Raw genomic sequence first — 24,443 nt, forward strand, 5'->3', positions numbered from 1 at the left:
GAGGACCCCTTTCAATATTTCCTGTAGAGTTGGTTTGGTGTTTGCAATTTCTTTTAGTTTTTGTTTGTCCTGGAAGCTTTTTGTGTCTCCTTCTGTTTTCAGTGATAGCCTAGCTGGATATAGTATTCTTGGCTGCATATTTTTCTCATTTAGTGCTCTGAATATATCATGCCAGTTCTTTCTGGCCTGCCAGGTCTCTGTGGATAAGTCTGCTGTCAATCTAATATTTTTACCATTGTATGTTACAGACTTTTTGTCCCAAGCTGCTTTCAGGATTTTCTCTTTGTCACTGAGATTTGTAAGTCTTACTATTAGGTGATGGGGTGTGGACCTATTCTTACTGATTTTGAGGGGGTTCTCTGAGCCTCCTGGATTTTGATGGTTGTTCCCTTTGCCATATTAGGGAAATTCTCTACAATAATTCACTCCAATATACCTTCTGCCCCCCTCTCTCCTTCTTCTTCTTCTGGAATCCCAATTATTCTAATATTGTTTCATCTTATGATATCACTTATCTCTCGAATTCTCCCCTCGTGGTCCAGTAGTTGTTTGTCTCTCTTTTGCTCAGCTTCTTTATTCTCCATAATTTTGTCTTCTATATCACTAATTCTCTCTTCTGCCTCATTTATCCTAGCAGTAAGAGCCTCCATTTTTGTTACACCTCATTAATAGCTTTTTTGATTTCAGCTTGATTAGATTTTAGTATTTTATTTCTCCAGAAAGGGCTTTTATTTCTCCAGACAGGGTTTCTCTAACATCTTCCATGCCTTTTTCGAGCCCAGCTAGCACCTTGAGAAATGTCATTCTGAACTCTCAATCTGACATATTACCAATGTCCTTATTGATTAGGTCCCTAGCCTTCATTACTGCCTCTTACTCTCCTTTTTTGTGGTGAGTTTTTCCACCTTGTCATTTTATCTAGATAAGAATATATGAACAAGAGAATAAAATACTAGAAGAGTGGCAAAGACCCCAGAAAAATGTTTGTTAACCAAATCAGAAGCGACCCCAAATGCTGGGGAGAAGAAAGTGGGTAAAAAGTTCAAAAAAAAGGGATGCCTGGGTGGCTCGGTGGATTAAACCTCTGCCTTCAGTTCGGGTCATGATCTCAGGGTCCTGGGATCGAGTCCCGCATGGGGCTCTCTGCTTGGCAGGGAGCCTACTTCCTCCTCTCTGTCTCTCTGCCTGCCTCTCTGCCCGCTTGTGATCTCTGTCTGTCAAAGAAATAAATAAAATAAAATAAAATCTTTAAAAAAAAAAAAAAGTTAAAAAAATAAAATAAAATAAAAATTTAAAAAATATATATATATTAGACTGGTGAATAGAACAGAGCCACCCACTTGATTTAGGGTGCATTTTGGTCTCTTAGAAGAAACTACCTCCCAAAATTTTAAAGAAAGAAAAACATATATATACAAAAATAAGGGTAAACACGATGAAGGATGGGATATGACTGTAAAGATGAAAATTTTTATTTTTTTTAAAGAATAAATATAAATTTTTTAATAAATAAAAATAAAAATTTTTAAGATTTTTATTAATTTACATGACAGAGGGAGATCACAAGCAGGCAGAGAGGCAGGCAGAGAGAGAGGAAGGGAAGCAGGCTCCCTGCTGAGCAGAGAGCCCGATGTGGGGCTCGATCCCAGGACCTGAGATCACGACCTGAGCCGAAGGCAGAGGATTTAACCCACTGAGCCACCCAGGCGCCCCTGTAAAGATGAAAATTTTTTTAAAAATTCTAAAAAAGGAGTTGATAAGATAAGTTGGTTGGGAAAAGAAAGACAAAGAAAGTGGAGAGAATTTCCTCAAGCTGGAGACTAGAACAAAGCCCTGTGCTAGATTTAGGGTATATTTTGATCTATTAGAAGTTGTATTCCAAAATTTTTCAGAAGAAAACACCCTATATGTATACAAAAAATAAAGTTAGATACAATGAAGAATAAAATATGACTATAATAATGAAGGTTCAAAAAGCTTTTTTTAAGAATGGTATTGTTAAGCTAGTTAAAAAAAGTTAAAATAGGAAAGAGTAAAAGTTTAAAAAAATTAGAATATGAAAAAAATTTTTTTTAATTTAATTAACTTTGCCAGACTAAAGAATCATGGGGAGAAAGCCATGAATTCCATGCTTTGCTTTCCCCTCCTCTGGAATTCTGCTATTCTCCTTGATCAGTGAGCTTGGTCTTGGCTGGATGTTCTTGCTGATCTTTTGGGGGAGGGGCCTGTTGCAGTGATCCTCAAATGCCTTTGCCTGAGGCAGAATTGCACCGTCCTTGCCAGGGGCCAGTCTAAGTAATCTGCTGGCCAGATCCTTTGTTCCCTGAACGCTTTTCGTAGAGCTCTTTCAGAAAGTGGTCAATTTTCTGTTTCTAGAATTGCTGCTCTTCTTGTCTTCGATCTCCTATGGCTCCAAGAGGCCCTGCCAGATACACACTCCCACACGCATGCTATGGTGTTACCTGGACTCTGCTATGGATATGGCCTCTTTAAAGCTTAGAGAAGGATGATTTATATGCTTTCAAACAGATCGATGGCCTTTTCACCTCAGTCTCATATTTGATCAATACAGGGATGCCTGCCCACTCTTGGTATCTGCTCAGGTTCTGATCTCAAAGGTCCTGAGACTGAGGTCCCTCCGCACTTAGCAGGGAGGCTGCTTGGGCTCCTCTCCCTCTGCCTACAGTTTTAATAATTTGGAAAGACACTGATGTAGGTGATAGGGAGGAAGAGTCTGATCTAGAATAACAGCATTGAAGATGGAAAGGGGAATAAATGTAGTTGGCATTTTGAAGGAAGAATTGACAGCTTGGCAATTGATTACATAGGGTGGGGTGGTTAGAAAAAAAAATGGCAGAAATCTAAGAGATTTTGAGAGTTAGGCTGCCATTAATAAATCTACCAGGAGCTAGTTTTTTGCTCAGGATGACGGTGAGGTAGAAATAAGAGGCTAGATTCTCAGTCACAAATCCCTGCCCTTATTCTCTATGAGGGTTGTGATTTAAAACTGTTTGGCAAGGAAGAGACTAGTAGAGAAAATGATTTGGTGTTGGCCTTTTTAGTACTATTCAGATCACATGATGTATGTGACCATCCTTTCTCCTCACAAAAACAGATTTATTAATCTGTATATTTGTAGCCTCTTTTACACAGATTGATTTTTTTCTTAGCACTGAGAGAGCTATATTCTTTAATATATGTATAACCTCTTTTATGGTTGCAAATTAAATTGCTTTAGAAATTATTTTTTAAGCAATAGGGTGCTACTTACAGAGACATTTTTACATAGTGGTAAAGAGAATGGGCTCAGGAGTCTGAATGCTATAGTTTGAATCCTAGCTCTCTCACTTTGTAGCTGTAGGACCTACTCAAGTTATTTAATTCATAATGCGGGAATTATAGTACTGTTCCCATAGAAGTTTGAGGGGAGAAATAAATGAGATAATGCCCACAAAGGACTTAGCACAGTGTTTGGCACAGGCTGACCAACCAACGTCAATGTAACTAATGTTGTTTATTATAATTACTTTTAGAATGTTATCATGAAACAGATAAATTTGTAATTCATAGATATTTATGCATTTGGCCTACATATTTTGACTAGTCCCTTTTTGCTAATAAGAATTTTAATAAGAAATTGTTAAAAATTTAGATGAATAGTGTCTTTGAGATTTCCTTATTCCTTGAGTACTTCACTTGAGCCTAAACCATTCTCTTCATACAGATTAAATTGCTAAAGTTATATAGAGTCTAAAATTATTTAACATTTCCATTATTTAAAAAAATTTTAAAATAAAATTTACATTATTTAATACAGTTCATTACTGTCACAAATAAACCTCAAAATATATAATGATGCAGATACAATAGCAATTTATTTCTTGTTCATGGAACAAGTACTCAGAGATGAACAGGTGATCAGAGTGGTCTTCTTCCAGGAAGTTATTTAGGCCGCTGTAGCCTCTGCCATGTTCAAATGTGAGTTCTAAGCCCACCTTTGGGGCTATTCTCATTTGAGCCAGCCCGAAGGGAAAGATAGCACAGAGGTATGCTTATGGAAATTTTTATGGACCAGACATACATATGTGTGTATACACATTTCACTAAAACTCAGTCATGTGGTCACTTGTCACAGTTCTCAGGGAGCCCAAGAAATGTAGGTTAGATCTGTGCCAAGGAAGATGAGACCATGGACTTAGGTCAACAGCTACCTGTCTGCTACAAGTGACCTGGAAACAAAGTATTGATTTTAATAGATAGATGGATAGATTTTAGTATAAATTTGCTTACCATTGGGTTCTGATTGTCTAGATGGGCAAGTGAGACAGGAAATGGGTGGATTGAAAAATGGGGAGGAGTTAAGGGGCCATAGGTTTAGGTGATAGTCAAGAGAGGTATAATGAATGTGTTTTAGGCAAGGGGAGTTCCATGGCCAGAAGAAAGTGAAGTTTAAAGCCGCCTAGATTGCAGCAGTTAGTATGAAGAGGGTTCAAATTAGTCCTTCCTTTATAACTGTGCTCTTAATTACTGTGCTAAATTGCCCTACTAAACTGTATTGACTCATCATTGTTTCAGGCCACCTAGTTCTAAGGACAAAATCCTGGAGTCCATTTACTTGTCTTTCTTGGTGACTTCCACATACAAACCAATGACCCAGCTGGTTTGAATTTTGGCTATGTTATTTATTAACTGTGTGATCTAGAGCAAATAATATACATTCAATGTTTTGTGATCCATTTCATTGGTCCTTTTGGCAATTCAATGAGATTATACATATGTATATCAAATTATATCAAAATATATCAAAATAATACCATATGTATATATGGTATTATAAAGGTGGCTCTGAATGTTATTGTTCTAGTGTTAGATTTTAGGGGTCATTATTATAGAGATCATCATTTGTTGTAAACCCTCATTTTGGGATTCAGGACATAAAGAATTTGAATTGTACCTCAAGGACCCACAACTATTTAATTGGTTCCTGAAAGGAACATGAATGCAGGTTTCCCCATTCATTGTTCTTTCCATGCCAGACTACTTCTTCTGAAAGAGAAAACAAGCCACCCATCTCATTTTTAAAAATTATAATATTTGGGAGCACCTGGGTGACCAAGTCAGTTAAGCATCCAACCTTGATTTCGGCTTAGGTGGTGATCTCAGGGTCACGGAATGGAGCCCCGCTGCAGACTTCCAATTGCAGAGTCTGCTTGGAACTTCTTTCTCCCTCTCTCTCTGCCCCTCTCTGCTATGCTCACTCAAACTATCTTTCTCTAAAGTAAATGAAAATAAGTCTTAAAAAAAATTATATTTGTACACTTGTTTCAGGAAATATACTTTAGTATATATAGTTTTTAAATTGGTTCAATGCTAATGGGAAACTGAATAGCACTTAAGAATCTAATCTTTTTCAGTTATTATTATTCATTCTCTATTTAACAGTCAATTTCTCCTCATTTTTTCTTAAATCATAGTTTTTAATCCTTGTGACAATTTCCAACCAGCAAGAATTTAACCTGATTGTAACCTTGAGATTTTGGATTAAATAATAGCCTGAAAATCTTACTTGTTACTTACCTGAATCTGAATTTAAAATACCAAGAAGAAATTAAAATTGGGGCCTTTTGAGCTTGCTTAATTCAGTTGGACACAAAAATCCAATATTTCAGAGCAACATTGATATTTCAAGAGAGTCAATTTTTTAAAAGTTAATAAAAGAAGTACCCTTCTGAGGCAATGATGGATTGGAATAACATAAAAATAACACATAAAAGGTTTGTGGTGGCTGATGTTAAGCAGGCATATAGCATTTACTTTCAGTATACAACTAGCAGAAGAAAAAGAGATAAGGATCTTATACATTTTTTTCCTCTGAAATTTTTTTCTATTTGAGTCTAGTTGACACAAAAAAAGGATCTTATATTTTGATGAGACATTAAAAAAAAGATTGAGCATGCTTACAGCTGCATCTCAATGGTATTATGTAAATTAAGCTCTGGCAAAGCATCTGCTTTCTAATGTTTCTACTATGAAAGATACACGTAGTAGCTGTATAATAAACAGCTTAAGAACACATAAAGTATTCACACAGTATAAGGCTTGTGGCCGGGAGGACAGTAGAGGATGGTATGGACATGAACGCTTTCCTGTTTAAAAGAATTTTTTTGAATAAAATTGTCATATGGATATTCTAATGTTCTTTCTTATTTTATTAACTGCTCCTGTTCAAAACTCATTGATTATAGAACTCTACTCTTAAAAACTAGCATAGTGTTTTCTAAGCTTTTTAATACTCGAGGTTCTTTTCTGAATTTTCTTCCAGCTAACACTGTGGTTTCAAAAAGTTGTCTGCCACATACTCTGCATATTTTAATAAGTAATTTGTTCTCTTTTTCTAATTAATCAGATAAATATGTGTGTGTTATCACACTCAGTTGATGTAATTTCGACTAAAAGCAAAGAAACTTGACAGTTTATCTTTCCTATATAGTCTTGAAGGTAAATGTTTCATGTTTCTTCAATTTTCAATTACTCATAAATCACTGATCCTCATAAATGTTTTTGTTCATCTTTAGGACCTTGAAACAACATAAAATTAAGGGGAACTACCAAAATCAGTTCTATGGTCACTCTTTAGTTGTCTGCAACAGTGCTCTCCAATAGAAATGTAATGCAAGTCACAAATGTGATGTAAAAATTTTTAGTACCCATGTTTTAAAATGTAGGGAAAAACCCAGATGATCTTAATTTTAATAATATACTTAACTCAGTATAATCAATATCAAAGTTAAGAACCTATCAACAAAGGAATTCTATTGAAAAACTAGGAATTCTTATAATTCAGTAAGAAGACCTATATAATCAATGGAAAAAATAGACAAGAGAACTGAACACTTTACAGAGGAGAATATACAAATGATCAATAAACATGTAAAAATATGCTCAACTTCTTTAATAATTATGGCAATGCAAAGTAAAACCTCAGGGCAGAGGATGGGCACAATGTCAGGAAGAAAGAGGACCAACTGGAATACACCTGCAGTCCTGCAAATTTCTTTCCCCACCTCTAACCAAAGGAAACTATAGAGTATAATGCCTATGGCTTCACTTCCACCTCCTAAAACTTGTGTCATTTTACTTTTAGGGAACTTTAATGAGAAGCTATAAAGGAAGAAAGATTCTAGGAAATATAGTTCCCAGTATAAACGGATTAATGATTTGAATAGTCCAGCACAATGAGATACCACTACATGCTCACCATACTTGAGAAAATAAAATCGATGTGATTTGCAACAATGTGGATGGAACTAGAGGGTATTATGCTAAACAAAATAAGTCAGTCATAGAAAGACAGTTATCATATGATCTCATTCATGTGGAATTTAAGAAACAAAACAGAGGATCATAGGGGAAGAGAGTTAAAAATAAAACGACAAAATCAGGGGGAGACAAACCGTAAGAGACTCTTAACTGTAGGAAAGAAGTTAAGATTTGCTGGAGGGGAGAAGGGAGGGGGTTGGGGTAGCTGGGTGATATTAAGGAGGGCACTTGAAGTAATGAGCACTGAGTGTTACAACTGATGAATCACTAAATTCTGCCTCTGAAACTAATAATACAGTATATGTTAATTAAATTGAATTTAAATAAATTTTCCAGTTTTCCAAAATGGTTATACCAGTTTAAAATCGTTGTACCAGTTTGCATTCAGCTGAAACTATGAATTTTACTTGCTCTGTGTCCTCACCATGACATGGTATTTGATGTTGTTGCTGTCTTATAGACATTTCACGGTTCTAATCAGGTCTTAAGAATGAATGTGTGGTATCTCATTGTGGTTTTAATTTGCATTTCTCTGATGATTAGTGAAGTTGAAAACTTTTTTTTCAAGTTTATTGGTCTTTAAGGAGTGCCTGTTAAGTCTTGCCCATTTTTAAAAAATTTCTGATGTTCTCTTGGCTTGTAGAGTTCTTTATATATTCCAGATAAAAGCCCTTTGTCATGGATGTGTATTATAAATCCCATCTCCTGCTTTATAGCTTGTCTTTTCACTGTCTAAATTGTGTCTTCCAATTAAGTTACTAATTTTAATATAGTCAGTTTGACAAAATAATTTTTTTATTTATGTTTAGTGCTTTCTGTCCTGATAGAAAAATTTCACACTGCTCACACCATAACTCAGCCATGCTGGTCTTTCAGTTCCTTGAAGGAGACTTGTCCCCCTACTTCTTCCTTGAGAGTTTTCCCTCCTTTTTTCCTAATTTTTACCTGCTTTTTCTTTAACTTTTAGGTTACATATTTCCTCAAGGAACTCCTCTGTGACTCTTAGGATAGATACGGTTCTCTCTCTTCTATGCTCTCATAATCCTCTGTGCTTTGCTTCCAGAGAAGCTCTTCCATCGTCAAAGTAGATTTTTGAACTATTAATTGTTCAGTCTGCTTCTCTAATTAGCGTGCAGGCTCCAGGAGGGCAAGAATCAAGTCTGTTTTGCTTACCTCTGTATGCTACTCCTTTTGTTTAGCTCAGTTACTGGCATGTAATAGGAGCTTATTAAATATTGAGTTTGCTTATGGTTTTATGTTTGTGACATTTTGTAGTCTATATAGAGAACATGACTGAGACATTTATATAGGCCATGGAAAACAATAATAAGATATTGATAATAAGTTAATCATGTAAGTTGAAAATACACTCTTGCCCCATACCCTCCTATGTCTTGGGGAGTCCAAGAGATTCTGGAGTAGAGATGCTTTTCCTATTCTCTCTGGATTAGAATATACCCTCACCTACATTTTCACAATATTTAAGTGTTTTCCCTTTTCCCATTTCTTGAGTGATATTTTTAGGTTTAAGTTGAAAGCTCTACAGTGAGGGAAATATATCACGTTTAACATAAATGGCAGTAAAACTGCCCAGGCAATGGGTGTATGATATAGACATACTGAATAAACAAATAAGGTGTGTGATCTTTAGCTATGTTTTCTGCTGGCTTTTTGGAGATGGTATTGAATTACCAAAGTACAATATGATTTATTTTTTATAATACTTTGCATCAGCAAAAGATATATTAGATGCTTGGAAAATGCTTAGCTACAAATTTATGTCCCTCACAATTTGTCTTCATTTGCATATGTTCTGGGAAACTTTAGTCTGTTCAGTTTCCCTTTTCAGAAAGAATAAGAAATTTTCTTGTCTGTATGGTTCATTGTGGATTGTCAGTGCTATTCTTCATTTAAAATGCAAGTGTTCTAGTAGAGAAATCTCCTATAATGATGATCTTTTTGGTGGAGTTGATAGGATGATAGAGACATGTTATCTCTAAGCCTTTGATAATTGTGTTCCTTATTTTTATTCTAGAAGAGACTCACTGGTTTTCATTAATAAGAAAATGGGATTAAAAGAAACATGAATAAGGATTATATTTGCAGAGCCTATTTATTCAGCACATGTTTATAAAGTATCTATTTTGTTCCAGAAGCTAGTGAAACTCAGAGATGGACACTTTCTATAAGACTTTCAATTTTTGTTTCAAATGATAACATTCTGATAAGAGTTGAGTTTTAGTGTTTTGCTAGCTTTGTTCTTTTTCTCAGCAATGGAATGAGGATGACAAAATACCCATCTCATAAAGTTTTTGATAGGAGTAAATAAGATAGTTCATCTAAAACACTTACCCCGGTGCCTGGTATATAATAAGCAATCAGTATTTGTTAGCTGTCATTTATCATGAGACTTCATTCACAATAGCCTCTTTTCCATTTTTTTTTTCCACTGCATCTTCCTGCTTATTCTTTCTGTATTGCTATCAGAGCTAAATTTCTAAAATACAGATCTGATTGTGTAATATTACCTCTTAGGACCATCTTTTCAACTTGAAAAACCTTTTGTGGGACCATCTTTTCAACTTTAAAAATCTTTTGTGGTTTTCTGTTGTCACAAGAAGAAAATCATGAGTGGCATTTAGCACCTTGCCATTGGACTCTGACTTCCCTTATCAAGCCAGCTTCTGCCTTTGCCCCCCAAGAGTGTGCAGCCCAAATAAGCCATGTGCAGTTATATTTCACTGTCTTGACTTGTGTTCCACTTTCTGCCTAGAATTCCTGCCTCAACCCTTCTCACCTTCAACCCAATGAAACAATTCTGGGTAATATGGGCAGCTCAGAGATATCTCTTATTCTTCCCAGACAGAATTTTTCTTATCCCTGTCATTTCATTATCTTTAGCATTTATCACATTACTAAAGTTAATTACATGTGTCTTGCTCTCCCACTAGTTTGTGAGTTCCCGTTAAAGCAGAGACCGTAACATATTTATGACTGTATCACTAGAACCCAGTGGGCACTCAGTAAAAACTTGTTGAAATAATGGATTAAAGGAGAAGTGAGATAGGGGAAATCGGAGGGGGAGACAAACCATGAGAGACTGTGGACTCTGAGAAACAAACTGAGGGTTTTGGAGAGGAGGGGGTGGGGAGTTGGGTGAGCCTGGTGGTGGGTATTATGGAGGGCACATATTGCATGGAGCAATGGGTGTGGTGCATAAACAATGAATTTTGGAACACTGAAAAGAAATAAAATAGAAAAAATTTTGGTTTAATTTTGTTTTAATTTCAGTGGTTTTGTTATTCTAGATCCTGGGCCTTGTCCAAAATATGAGTGTTTTCCAGTGTCCAAAATGTAAACATAGGACTCATATTTTTGGTGCTGATGGTGCAAGAAGACTAGCACGGACTCTTGATCTTGATGTTCTAGGTAAGACCACAGGATATTCTTTTGCAAAGGAAATGGCAGAAAGGAAGGTGGGGATAAAGCATGGTGATGAAGAATGTCTCAGAAAACGATGAATTGTCTTCAGTTTTGTACTTGAAATTAAGATAGTATTGGGAGTTGTATGTGTTAACCTTCCTTTGCTTTTTATAATAGTTCATTAGTAGAAGGCTTTTTGAAGAGGAGGTTTGTTCTGCCAATTATTACTTTTGCTGTAGGTAAAAACTGCCTGTATCTTGAATTTGAGAAGAGTTTCATGGTTTGAGTACTGTAATTTGAAGTCCTTATTTTAAATAATGGTCATCGGTTGTTTGCTAAGGGGACACATCTTTCAGTATAAAGAGGTATATGAAAACACCTGGTTAATGTGTTGTAGCAACCTTTCTAAGTGTCAGTTCTTGGTGTATATGAAAAAATGCCTTTCTGATAAGTTCTGAACTTATCACTCCTTTTGTTCTAGAAAGATAATGTCTCCTGTTTTCTGTAATCTCTTTATATGTTTTTGGTCCAAGAGATATGGCACCTGAAATACACATTATATGTACTGTTCACGTTACTGAATTGAGGGATTAATTAGTGTTGTGAGAAGTAAAATCAGGTGTTAAGTGAGCAAAACACAGACTTTAGGTAAAACATAATTCTTAAAAAATCCACAGGCAACTTAATGGACGTTTTAGGAAACGTGTTGATATTTTCCTTTTGAATGAGTTTCTGTTCTGGGCAAAGGCAGATGTTAGATGCTGAATAAGGGAGGAAGAGAGTGAATTATTAGTTTTAGATAGTTAACAATTAAGATCCCTTAGAGATCAAGGAATTTCAAAACATTCTTTATTATAATTAAATTTCTAAAAGTTGATGTTAAATGTGTTATCGTTATTATGCATTTGTACTGTAGCAGCCACCACAGTACCAGGTGAATACTAATGATATATTTTGATACATTGCTATAATTATAGCCACTAATTATATTCTGCAACTGTTTTTTATTTAACTTAGAAAGTTCAATTTCCCAAATCTGCATAATAACAACAGATTGACATTCACTTATGTAATAAAGTAAATGTGTAATTATAATGGCATTATTGAATTTTACTGACAATATTATAATTCCCTGATTTATAAATGGGTGGTATGATATCGTAAATCACTTATTTTGAATTTGAAATATATGTCATAATCTCACATATGGAAGTTACATTTTAATCAACAGCTCACAAATGTTTAGTTACCCTAAAAATGTGTCAGAAACACTGAATACTGATCACAAAAAACAGATAGTGCGTATAGATTGTTGTATCTAATTGTGTTCTGGGAAAAATAATTCGGAGTTCCAATTCAGGGCACATCTCCTCCTTTTAAGGCAGTCATGGGGCCCAGTGAGACCTCCCATGATCTGGAGCAGGGGCTCCAATAACAAAGAGGCTGGAGGCAGGAAGGAGGAACTGAAGTTAGGGTAAGAGCTCTTCCAGTTATGGCCTTCTGGCTGGTTGAATTCCCTGGAACCCTTATATGTCCTTTACTGACTCCCTGGCTACCTCTTAATTTACTTTCATCCATTGGGCTATATTTAAAAAATTGTTTGGTAAAATGGCTGTCAGAACTTTCTCGGTATTACCTCCAAGGACAGATTATGCAGTCATTATGTCTCTGAAATATGCCCTCGCTTCCTTCAGACCTAGCCCCTCAAAATAATTTCAAGGCCAGGCTGCACTTTACCCACTCTACATATCTTTATTCCTTTTTATCCCTCTCTGTTAAACAGCTGTTAGCCCATTACCAGTCTCACTATGGTGTGCCACCTGTTTTCTAAAAAGGTTTTCCTCTTTCTTCATCAATTCTTCTTTGCTTATAGATAGGATTATGAGTCTCTAGAAGGCAGAAACTATATTGAGAGGTGACTATATATGAAGAAAACAGTTTTGCTTTTTTTCCTTCCATTATTGTGGTAGAACTGAAACCATTCAGGATTCCTTACTATGATGGCATAAATCAAGGAAAAAGCTTTATGGGTTTCTAAGAATTTCTTTAACATATTTTCCCGTATCCCTGTGACAGTTTCTTGCACTCTTAAGTTGATATATGGAATAGACATCAAATTTACTGAAAAGCTAATCTTTAAGTGACTACAGAAATATTCAGGTATTTTGTCATTGGCTATTGAACATTTAGGAAAGATTTAAATTTCCTAAAGAGTTGATTAAGACAAGAGAATTTGCTGACAAGAGAAGAATGAATTATGTTACTCTGTGTACTTTATAATATAACTTGTAATAGATTTTTAATTTTATAGCATATACTTCTGCTTTATTTACCTAGCCTAGCCTGGTGCTGCTGACTTACTTATATAAACACACATGTATGTTTCAGTAATGCTTGCATGGATTTGGAGTGGTTCTAGGAACGTTCAGTACCATGACAAGTCAACTTTTCTGCTTATGACTCCATTTACTGCATTTTAAGTCTAAATCTTTTGAAAGGCTTCATTTGTAAAGGGGTGGTAGAGCCAATTGTATGATGGATCAGAGCATTTTCCCCCTAGATTCTACCACCTAATAGTAACACAGGAAAGACACACCACCTTTTCAACCTCAAGTGTGTATAATGGAGGTTCTTAAATACTTCCTGAGATCTCATCTGGTTCACAAGTTATATGTAATGTTATATAGATCGATACATGATAAAAGAAAAAATAGTTTCATTGGATAAAGAGAAAGGTAGTGGAGATAACAGATCTGCCTTACTTTTCAGCAGTTCTCTTAGCTCACTCATCTGCCAATATCAGGAAGATAATTTTGTTACACTTTTTTTTTTTTTTTTTGATGAATTTGTCTCCCCATCTTTTTGTCTTCATTTCCTCTTATTGCTTGGTATGATGTGTCTATATCAGATACTACAGAGAGAAATACTTTTACAAATGTCTTCCAGGCCATTTCTTGCTGGAAGACCTCCAGCAAAGAATAAATCAGAGGCCTTATCCCTTGATCGGCTGCCACATAGCTTTCATATATACATAACACAATCCCTGAACTACCCTCCAATGAAATACGTTGGCCCTAATTTTCATTTGAAATTCCTTTTTCAGAGATTTAGCAACTTGAAGATAGTCATAGTTCAAGTTGACTTAATGAATTTAATTTAAACTTTTTTTGTGTGTTTTTTTCTGAAGTTCAAATAGTGAAATTCCAAATGCCTATGTAAACTTTAGTATTAATGGATGTCTGGTGGGCTCTTTTAGGAGACATTCCCTTACATCTTAATATAAGGGAAACTTCAGATACAGGCCAGCCGATTGTGTTTTCACAGCCTGAAAGTGATGAGGTAAGTGATGTTTTTATATATGTATTTTAGTGTCTTTTTACAGGATATATACTTTTTGATATTTACAAAGAAATTGGGAATATCTAGTTTATTTGCAATGCATTTTTAAACAAAGATAAGTTAATTTATTTAAAGCATCTTTAAATAACTATTTTATATCATAAGCATATCAGTGCTTGCTCTGAATTGTTATCTGAACAAGTTTACCTGCAAAGGCCTATCACCTAGCCAGTTTTCTCATGAAGAACACAAATAACGAGTGTTTATCGAATTCTTATTTTTCTGGCTAGCAGTATCTAACTACCCAAGATTACCATATTTCAGTATTAGAAGTTCAGCTGATTGTTAGAAGGAAAACTGACGTAAGAAAGTATTGAGTTGGGGGCACCTGGGTGAGGCAGTTGATTGAGCGTCCCAGTTGGCTTCAGCTCAGGTCATGATCTCGGAGTCGTGAGATAGAGCCCCATATCAGGCTCCACACTCAGTGCATGGTCTGCTTGAAATTTTCTCTCCCTTTCCCTCTGCCTCTCCCACTCGTGCTGTTTTTCTAAAATAAATAAACCTAAAAAAAAAAAAAAGTATTAAGTTGGATATAAGGAAGTTGTTTTATGCATTACAGATGGGATTTTCACTACATTTATTTTGATAAATATGATTGAGGAGGTAAGGTCAAAACTGGTTGTGTTTCATGAGCCAACGTCATTGGAGATACAGTTGATAGATTTTCAAGACTGCTGAAGCTTTACGACTTTAAGAATAAAATCTTTTATTTTACTTTCTTTTTTAGATAGGAATAAAATTAATCATATATATTTCTTCTGTCCTAAGTAGCACTTGCTATGTAAGCTAGAAGCTCAGCCATCATCTGGATGCATCAGTTTTGATGTAGTTTTTGTGCTTCTTTGCTGAAAAGCCCCAGTCAGCCTTCTTACAGTTATTCCTTTTTGTTTTTCCTTAGCTCATGGGTTTAACTTTATAGTCCTATTATTTTGGCTATCCATAACTACTACTACTTTCATTCCTTCCTTACTTTCTCAAATCTTGTGTGAACTGGAAAATAAAAGAGCTGAGGTTGGTTAAAGCTAAAAATAAAGTAAGGGTAAAAATGATGGTCAGGAATCTTGGATAAGTGAAGTACCTTCATTTAGAGTTCTTTCTTTCAGGGGCCCAAGGTCTTTTCCCTTTCTTAAGAGTCCACAGTTTTGGTGTAGGTGATTAAGTTGCTGGGGATATGATCTCTGAGGAAATAGAGAATAATGTGTAGCACTTATCATTGTTTCTTTTCTCTGACTTACAGGTAGTAAATGTTAAATTTCCTTTTCAGCCTTTTCTTAGAAATCTTCCAGATAAGCAAAAACTGTAACCCTTTATTATTCTCATAATTAGTCTGGCAACCCCGCTACCATAGGTGTACTTTATGTAGTGGATGAAAATTGTATGAAATTCGAGTGTGTTTTAATTACATACTTTTTTTTTTAAAAGATTTTATTTATTTGACAGAGAGAGATCACAAGTAGGCAAAGAGGCAGGCGCGGGGTGGGGGGGGTGCGGAGCAGGCTCCCCACCGAGCAGAGAGCCCGATGGGAGGCTCAATCCCAGGACCCCGAGATCATGACCCAAGCCAAAGGCAGAGGCTTAACCCACTGAGCCACCCAAGAGCCCCTAATGACATACTTTTTTTTTTTTTTTTTAAGATTTTATTTATTTATTTCGCAGACAGGCAGAGATCACAAATAGGCAGAGAGGCAGGCAGAGAGAGGAAGGGAAGCAGGCTCCTTGCTTGGCTTGATGCAGGGCTTGATCCCAGAACCCTGGGATCATGACCTGAGCCGAAGGCAGAGGCTTTAACCCGCTGAACCACCCAGACACCCCCCTAATTACGTATTTTTAAATGCCTCCGAAGAATAGACTAAAGACATTCTATGGTGATTTCTTATGACCAAGAATAATTACTTACTAGATTATATCAGTTACAAGTTTAGATTTTTAAATATTTTCTCCACCTATCCATTATTATTTTTTCTTTGAGATTTCTGAAAAGAAGTAAAAGGAATATAATAAAAGAGAAAACATAAAGCAACCATCAAAAGATAATGTGATTTAAAACTCTAAACAGTAGTGTCTGTGTAGTTTTTGGAGTTAAGTTTTTTTAATCTCATTTACATTTGCATAAACATTAGACCTATTATTTTACTGTTGCTCACCGACATTTATGAGAACGAGGACAGCCTAACCCTTTGTAGCTTGTGCTAGGTTTGATTTGGTGAGGTCTCGGCAAGAGTAGTGAGAATTTCATGTTCCAGATTGTCAACCTTAAATATGAAGACTTCGGAGCAATTTTAAGATTTAGGCATGGCCATGAAAAGAAAGAAAAAAAAAAGTGCCTTGTGTTTATTCTGTTTCCATGGAAATTATTACTTCCTACTCTTAGATTGCAGACATTCATTATTAGTAATCATCCTCCTAATAATAATAGCAATTACAGTGTACCAGATGCTGTCAGACATTTTACTTACATAATTTTATGCTCACAACAATTTAATGCAATGTATAAATAGTCCCCATTTTACACATGAGGAAACTGAGGTACAGGGAATTTAAATAATTTTCCCAAGGTTATAGAACTGATAAATGGTAAAATGTGATTAATGGACAAGTGTTTTCCTTGCAAACATTGGCGTCTTTCCATTATATCACCTCCCAGGTCTTAGGTTTGATTTCTTTAATTTGTTTTAAGAGGTAGTACAATACTTGGGTGCAGTAAATACATTATTTTATTTGATTCTCTTAACACATTTGTGAGATATGTATAATAATTTCCATTTTTCAGGTGAAGAAGCAAGGGTTCATTTACAATAAGGAACTGTCCAAGATAGTGCTAGAGGCTATTTCCCCTTACAGCTTTGACACCGTACTCTATACATTCTCTTACGAATGCAGTACTTCACTTCCTAATAAATTGCAGGATTAGTTCAGTGCCTGTTATGTACATTTAGACTAGCTTTCGGTTCGCCTCCTTTTCGAATCACAGGATCCTCTGTTTACTCTTGTGATGAATCTTGCCTCTTGATAACCTTTTTCTTTCCCTTTTTCCCTATGAACACCAACAGAAATATGCTCATAGGAGCTAGTCACAGCCCTCTCAGCAAATTCTGTTGTGTTTGTGGAAGCTTAATACCGATTCTACTTACATGTCTTCATTTAAAAAGAATAAAGTTTATACTTTTCAACATGATAAACTTCTGTGAAAGTTAATGGGACTGAACGAATAAAATTGTTAATCACTGGCCTCTTAGATCAACACTTTTTATTGTTTGCTTTTAGGAGTTGACGTACAAGTAAAATTATTAATTAGTAAAGGTTTCATTTTTAGCTTTTTGTTTTCTAACTCCCCCTTCTCCGTTTTTCTGTCACTCCCTCCTCCCAACCCCAGATTCCAGGACTGTCACTCTCTGCACAGCAGATGTTTTAAAATTGGGCAACAGGGACTTCATTCTCCCAGGAACATTTAACTTTCAGTGGACACAAATACTATAGTGATAGTGATTAATTTCAAATATGATTCATGCTGAATTTAAGGCATCATCAGAAAAGTTGCAAGGAGCTACTGCACCAGTTAAAAAGCACCAGCAAGCTGCTGCCTCCTCAGTCATTGGGCAAAATCTTCTGAACATGTGCACTGCTAACGAAAGGCGAATAATTGAAACTCTAAATATAGTAGTGTATAATAGCCAGAGAAAGCCACAGAGGAGGGGAGAGGAAGTGGACACTTCGGATTCAGAACTCTTAAATCCAGTAGCATTGTCTCTTGTTGGTGTGATTATAATTGCTAATTTAACTTTATCTACCTTTTGCCTTTACTTGAGTCCAGGACACAAGTGGTAGACCCGTGATTGACTAATAATTTTGTGGTTTCATCCTTTTGTTATCAAGTAAAAAGTCTTAATATTGGCATACAGAAAGGTGTGCTATAAGGTATTCCTGGTAAAGACTTTCAAATATAAGTGGAAGCTTTATTATCTTAGAACTTCTAAATTATTACCTTATGATCTTAATATGAAATGATTGCATATGATAAAGTAGAACTTCTGATATTTAAAAATAAAGACAAAGGAAAAAGTTTTCAATAAAACTTCTTGCACTTTGATTGCCATCCCTTTCCTTTAACTTGTTAATATAGAGCAGACAAATGGGATCCAGCTGTCTTATCTGTGCTTCTGGATGGCCCAATAAAAGATCTCGAACAGAAGTGTTATTCTGTGTATATTTGAGGTGATGAAAAGAGAGAGTATTAACAGTTTGAGAAATCTAAATCATATTTTTTACATATGATACAGATATTTGCCTTTTTGCTAGTTATGGATTAGACAAATCCATAGATACCGTTCCTCAGCCCAGGAGAAGTACCTGTGGGTACATGTTCATATGAACTCTTCAGTGAGATTGTAAATTACCTGAGGATGTAACCGTAATAATAGCAGCTACTAACTGTTTGCTTCTTTTGTGCCAGTACTGCACATACTTTATTATTACTTAATATTCCCCCAAACGCTTGAGATAGATACTGTTACTTCAGCCATTTTAGAGATGTGGAAACTGAGTCTTAGAAGGGTTAAATTAAGTAACTTGCCTAAGGCCTCATAGCTAATAAGTGATGGAGCTAAGATTTTAAACCATGCCTGTCTGACGTCAGAGCCTCAACTCTTCACAAGTGAGCTATTCTGCCTTCCTTTTATATCATTACATCCCACAGATTTCCAAAACAGTAACTTGCATATGATAAGAACCAAAATGTATTTGTTGAAATGATACTGCATTGGCTGAAAAAATTCTATCTCAACAGTTTTGTAGAAATTGAAACTAAAACTAAGCACTTTCGGTGGTTTCTTAGCAAATGACAGTCTAATCATTACTTTGTGATATATTGAAAGTTTAAGCTTGGAGATAGTCCATTAAAAAACAAAGGTTAAATGTAGCAAATTTGATTATTCTGGAATCATTTAGCACTTTTTGTAGTCTGATAGGTTTATGTCTGTGATTTTACCATAAGTAAGAATTTAAAGATGATAGAATGATGACCTTCTGTCAGCTTGCCTTAGTGAACTTTACATTTTCATCACAAAAATTTTAGACTTAAACACTCAGAAAAGCTACTAGGAGATAAAAGGTATTTACAAAGATGCATGGGTAAAAATCAGCACACTAGATTTAAGAGAGATATTTATTTACAAAGTATTATTTCCATTTTTACACAAAACAGTTGTTTCTGTTAAGTATAGCAGAAAGTGAAACCATTTTTAGATAAAGCATTCTGATTAAAATTGCTTGTGATTTACTTTGGATTTACTGTTTAATATATAGTAGAAGGATCTAAGCTTTAGAGTTGGATGGACCCAGGTCTGAATGTTTTCCAACTTACTGACTGTGACCTTGAGCAAACAACTCCCAGTTGTGTGCTTTATCCAAGTCGAGTTGATGACGCTTGTTTTACATAAGTGAGATTACTTATACAAAGTACTTGGTAGAGTAGGTACTAGATAAAAACAAATAAGGCTTTATTCATATTTAGAGAACTATTCTTTTTTTTTTTTTTTTTTCTTTACATGAACTCATAGGTGAGATTTTAACACTTTTCTGGTAAGGCATAATTCAGCTGTTAGGGCTCAAGTATGGTTTTTAAAACTGAAAATGTGTGAAACACGCTTGAAACGTCTTCAAGTCTGGGTAAACAAACCTCAGATTGTTCTTTTATCATGCAGAGTCAGAGTTGGTCAGCCTAGGTTCAAAGACCAGCTCATCCCATATTAACTGTAATGCTTTGTGCAAGACCATTCACCTTTCTGGTTCTTGGTTTCCTTATCTTTAAGTGGGGTTAATGACAGAATTTATCCCTTAGGGTAGCTGCAAGTTTAAATGAAACAGTACTTGGTGGATATTAAGTACTCAAGTAAATTTTAGCTATTATCAGTCATAGTAGATGTAGTAATAGTAAGAGTAGTAGCAGCAGTGGTGGTGGTAGTACATGCATAACTCCAAGTATGTAAATGTAGAAATTAATGGTTTTAGAAGATCTTACTGTTGTGTCTTACAGATACTTTTTATAGATAAGATAGGGAAAATAAATAATATTTACATTGCAATTGTCTGGAACTTCTAGGATGCAGATGTCATGATTATTGATCTGACTGGGCCATGTAGGCTTTCGCTTAGTTTATGGTGCACAGTGGCTTGTGGGTTGCTCTTAGTATTCAGCTGCACTAAGGATCCCACAGAAGAAGAGTTTAACAACTGACCCCAGGAATTCTTTCCTGGGATCCAAAATTCAGCAAGTGAAGAAGCCTATGAGGTGCTCACTGCTGGTACTGGATGCCATTCTCAGAGAGATAAGGAAGGTGCTTTCCAAAGATAAATCATAGAGTGGTAATAAACAGTCCTATTTAAAATGACTAACAGCTCTTATGCCAAAGAAGTTTTGGCAGTATCTGACTCAAGATATCAATTTGTCAGAAGAGGAAGGTAAAATTTTTCTACAACTAGACTGGGTTGCTGGTTTGCTGAAATGGGAATTAGAGCTTAAAAACAGTAATTGCTGGTATTAAATATTTTTTCAGAAAGTCACCTTGTAAGTATTTGCCCCCTAAAGAATCTAAAATTCTTTCTACCCTGTCACACCTTCAGTGTACACAACAGCATCCTCTTGCTGCTGAATTTCCTCATCTCACTCAGCCTTTTCCCTGTTCCGTTCAGGAGACAGCTCTGGCAGACAGTTCATGAGTCATTTGATGTCTGCTGGGGAGAAGTACAGAACAAATGAATCTCTTCTTTTCCAGGCCAAAGCTTACCTGAGGATTGCTGCAGAAGTGGTAAAAAGATTGCCACCACCTCTAGAGTGAGTTCCCCAAGTGGTCTGGAAATTTGCCTGGTGCTTAACAATAAGAAGACTTCCGGAAATCAGCGGTGTGGTGATGAAACCTACAGGAATTATAGCGATCATAATTGTTTTCTTGTATTTCTAAGGAAATGATGTCTTATTTTCAGATTTAATTTGCTAAGCAGTGACTCACAAATAAAATTTTTATATATCAATGCTAACTGCTACATTTAGGAATTTTTCTGAAAGCTGATGTGTACCAACTGCACAGAACTGCGTTTTATTTTAATGAACTACCCCTAGGGGAATCATGAGTTTGTGCTAGAAGAAGAATGGAAGGCTTTCCATTCAGGAAAGAACGGTGCTCTTTTTGTGGGACTACAGAGTTAGTCATTTAAAAGATTTACTAAATTTGTGTGTTGATATGACTATGATGCTCTCCATCAGTCAGTTGGGTCTAAATTTAAATTTTGCCTTGGGCTATCTTGGATACATTCTTAATATAAATAAACCTCTGTTTCATCTGGACCAGGCTTTACCCTAGACTTACTAAATATAATCTGCAGGGGTGGACCTGAACATGTATTATTTTTTAACAAGATTATAATGATTTTGATGATCTGATTATGATGGAAATAGAATAATAGGAAACAATTTATCAAGTGTTTTCTTGTCTTTAGAGTTAATCTTCCATTTATATGAGTGAGGTACTATTGTTATCTCCACAGTATAGAGGAGAAAACAGGTATGGGTGTGTTAAGTGTCTTGCTAAAGGTTACTATTCCAGCAAGCGATGGAGCTGGAATTTGAACTTGGGCAGTGGGATATTGGATCCTTCCTTTTTTACACCAAGGAGCATATATTTATTTCAAAAGAGAAATGTATTCAGCATTTCCTCAAACTTACTGGACTGTGAAAATCTCCCTTGTCCCCTTTTAGGAACATTTCATGGAGTTCGTGTTTCAAATGCTATGCTTTGAAAAACATTTATTTTTCTAATGGAGGCTCAGAGAAATTCAGGGGGCTTCCCAAGGTCAGGTAGCAAGATAGTTACAAAGTTGCAAGTACTGATAAGAATCATTGGTTGGTAAAGAACGAGTCTATGATCTTTGGCAAATACCTTTACATCTTTTGCTTTGCCTCTGGCTTAAATAGCCAGAAAATTAGGCAAAGAGTTACATGTCATTATAAACATGTTTTCACACACTTATATTCACATTAAAAAAACTGAACTTGAGTGTTCATGGAATTTTTATTTGTACTAACTAAAAACAACCCAGAGTTTTTCTATGGGCAAGTAGTAAGACAAACTGTGATATATCTATACTGTGGAATATTAGTCTGCAGTATGAAAGAACAAACTATGGATACATGTAACAACAACAGTGAATTCAGAGAATTATGCTGAATGAAAAAGCCAATCCTAAAAGGTTTTATACCATATGGCTCCATTTATGGAACATTCTTGAAATGACAAAAATCATAGAAATGGAGAACAGATTAGTGGTTTCCAGAATTTAAGGGGGGAGGGTTGCTGGGGGGAGAATTATGCATGGCTATAAAAGGGCAACATAAGGAATCCTTGTGATGATGAAAATGTGTTCTCTATTGTCACTGTGTCAGTGTCAGTATCTTGGGAGCTCTTGTACTATAGTTTTGCAAGATGTTATTATTGGAGGAAATTGGGTAAAAGGGCAAAATGGAATCTGCATTATTTCTTACAACTGCATGTGAATCTACAATTGCCTCAACATAAAAATAAAAGTTTAGGGGGCGCCTGGGTGACTCAGCCATTAAGCGGCTGGCTGCCTTTGGCTCCCGACGTGATCACAGGATCCTGGGATCAAGCCCCACATGGAACTCCCTGCTCCGTGGGAAGCCTGCTTTCCCCTCTCCTACTCACCCAGCTTGTGTTCCCTCTCTCACTGTGTCTCTGTCAAATAAGTAAAATAAAATCTTTAAAAATAAATAAGTGGATGAGTGAATGAATGAATGTTTAATTAAGTAAACACATGCTGCTGTGTCTGAATTGAAATGACTTGGGCCAAATTATCCATGCTAATTAAAATCATGAATAGAAGTATTTGTGAATACACAGTAATCAACCTTCATCACTGTTAGAAGGAAATAATGACTTTAAGTTGTAGATATATATTTGTGTTTTTACATTTTTTTTAGACAAGGCTGATAATAATCATTGAGCACTTCTAAATAACAAAAAGCATTTACTTCAACCAGGCATAACTTTACCTAGAAAAAGAATGATTTAAAGAAGCTCCAGAGACACTAAAAGTTGTGTGCCAATTTAATACATCTCATAGGGAAATGGGAAAGGTCTTTTTTTTTTTTTTCTCATAAATATACGACTTAGAAAAGAGCTGCATGTAAAATCGCCTGCCCTCTTCTCCTTTACCCTTGCCTACAAGTCTCTGCAGATTCTTCCAAGAAAGGCACTGAAAAGATGGTGGTTGGATTATATATAGAGGTTCAAAAGTAGAAGAAGAAAAAGTAGCAATAAGAGCAAGAATGAAGCTTATTCTAAAATTTAGCCTATGGCTGCCTTTGCTAAGCTTCAAAGAACTGACTTTAAAGATAGACACAGCTAGTCTGCCTGTTGTTAGGGATAGTATTTATTCCTTATTCTTCACATTTCCATAGAATGTAAAGAATTCCCATTCTACTCTCCAGGAGGCAAAGGCAAGCTGCCCCACTCTCTCCATGCCAGGGAAGGAGGAGTGATGCATCTTATGGGTAAATTTCTACCTGTCTGCATTTCTTTGATTTCAGCCAAATCCTGAGCTTTCTAAGGCAGGCTGCAGGGAAACTTGTCCATCTCAGCCTTGGACTTGGGTGTGCAAGTCTATCTAGGTCAGCAGTTGGGCATTTGGTAGCCCACTGTGGTCACATGTCTCTAATCCAGCTTTTTGTCAGTAAGATAGCTAATATTATTTACCTTTATCTGAATTCTGTGTATCTCAGTTCTAAACAGGGGAAGAATTCCACCCCCCCCCAACCACCACATTCCAATAACATACCAAATATCTTTCTAGAATCCTAGAAAATCAGAACCAAAAAGTACATTAGAGTTCAGATACTTACATCACTCCATCGGAAACACTTCTAATAAAAAAATAAGTTCGCAAAAGCCAGAAGCTTTGTGGGGTGGGGGGAAGTGGGGAGAGGCTATAATGAAGTATTATACACACACACACACACACACACACACACACACACACACACAGAGTAAAGCATGGGAGACATAAATATATAGGTCAGTTGTCTACAAAGTGGACACCCAGGTAACTACCAACCAGGTTAAGAAGTAAACCAACACTGACATCACAGAAGCCTCAGTATTTTCTCTCACAATTGTGCTCTCCTTCCCTTACAAAAATAACCATATACTGATATCTTAATACCTGAGCTTATACCCTTCAATATTATAGTTTTGCCTATTTTTACAATTTATATTAAATGGAGTTATACAGTA

General features: G+C 35.8%; 1 protein-coding gene across 2 annotated transcripts in view; it reads left to right on the forward strand.

The window, feature by feature from the left end:
• Positions 1 to 22,462, forward strand: part of LOC111161066 (nucleotide binding protein like) — a 208,760-nt gene extending 186,298 nt beyond the window's left edge. The window contains exons 10-12 of one of the 2 annotated variants that reach the window (XM_022524535.1): positions 10,629 to 10,749; positions 14,000 to 14,082; positions 20,913 to 22,462. In XM_022524535.1, the coding sequence (XP_022380243.1) occupies positions 10,629 to 10,749; positions 14,000 to 14,082; positions 20,913 to 20,975 (267 nt within the window). In that variant the 3' untranslated portion in view covers positions 20,976 to 22,462. The remainder of the gene's footprint in view (positions 1 to 10,628; positions 10,750 to 13,999; positions 14,083 to 20,912) is intronic. The other variant, XM_022524545.1, reaches the window with a different exon arrangement.
• Positions 22,463 to 24,443: the final 1,981 nt, after the last annotated feature.

Source organism: Enhydra lutris, unplaced genomic scaffold (genome assembly GCF_002288905.1).
Source record: "Enhydra lutris kenyoni isolate GAN:26980312 unplaced genomic scaffold, ASM228890v2 scaffoldscaffold4, whole genome shotgun sequence".
NCBI classification, from domain to species: Eukaryota; Metazoa; Chordata; class Mammalia; order Carnivora; family Mustelidae; genus Enhydra; species Enhydra lutris.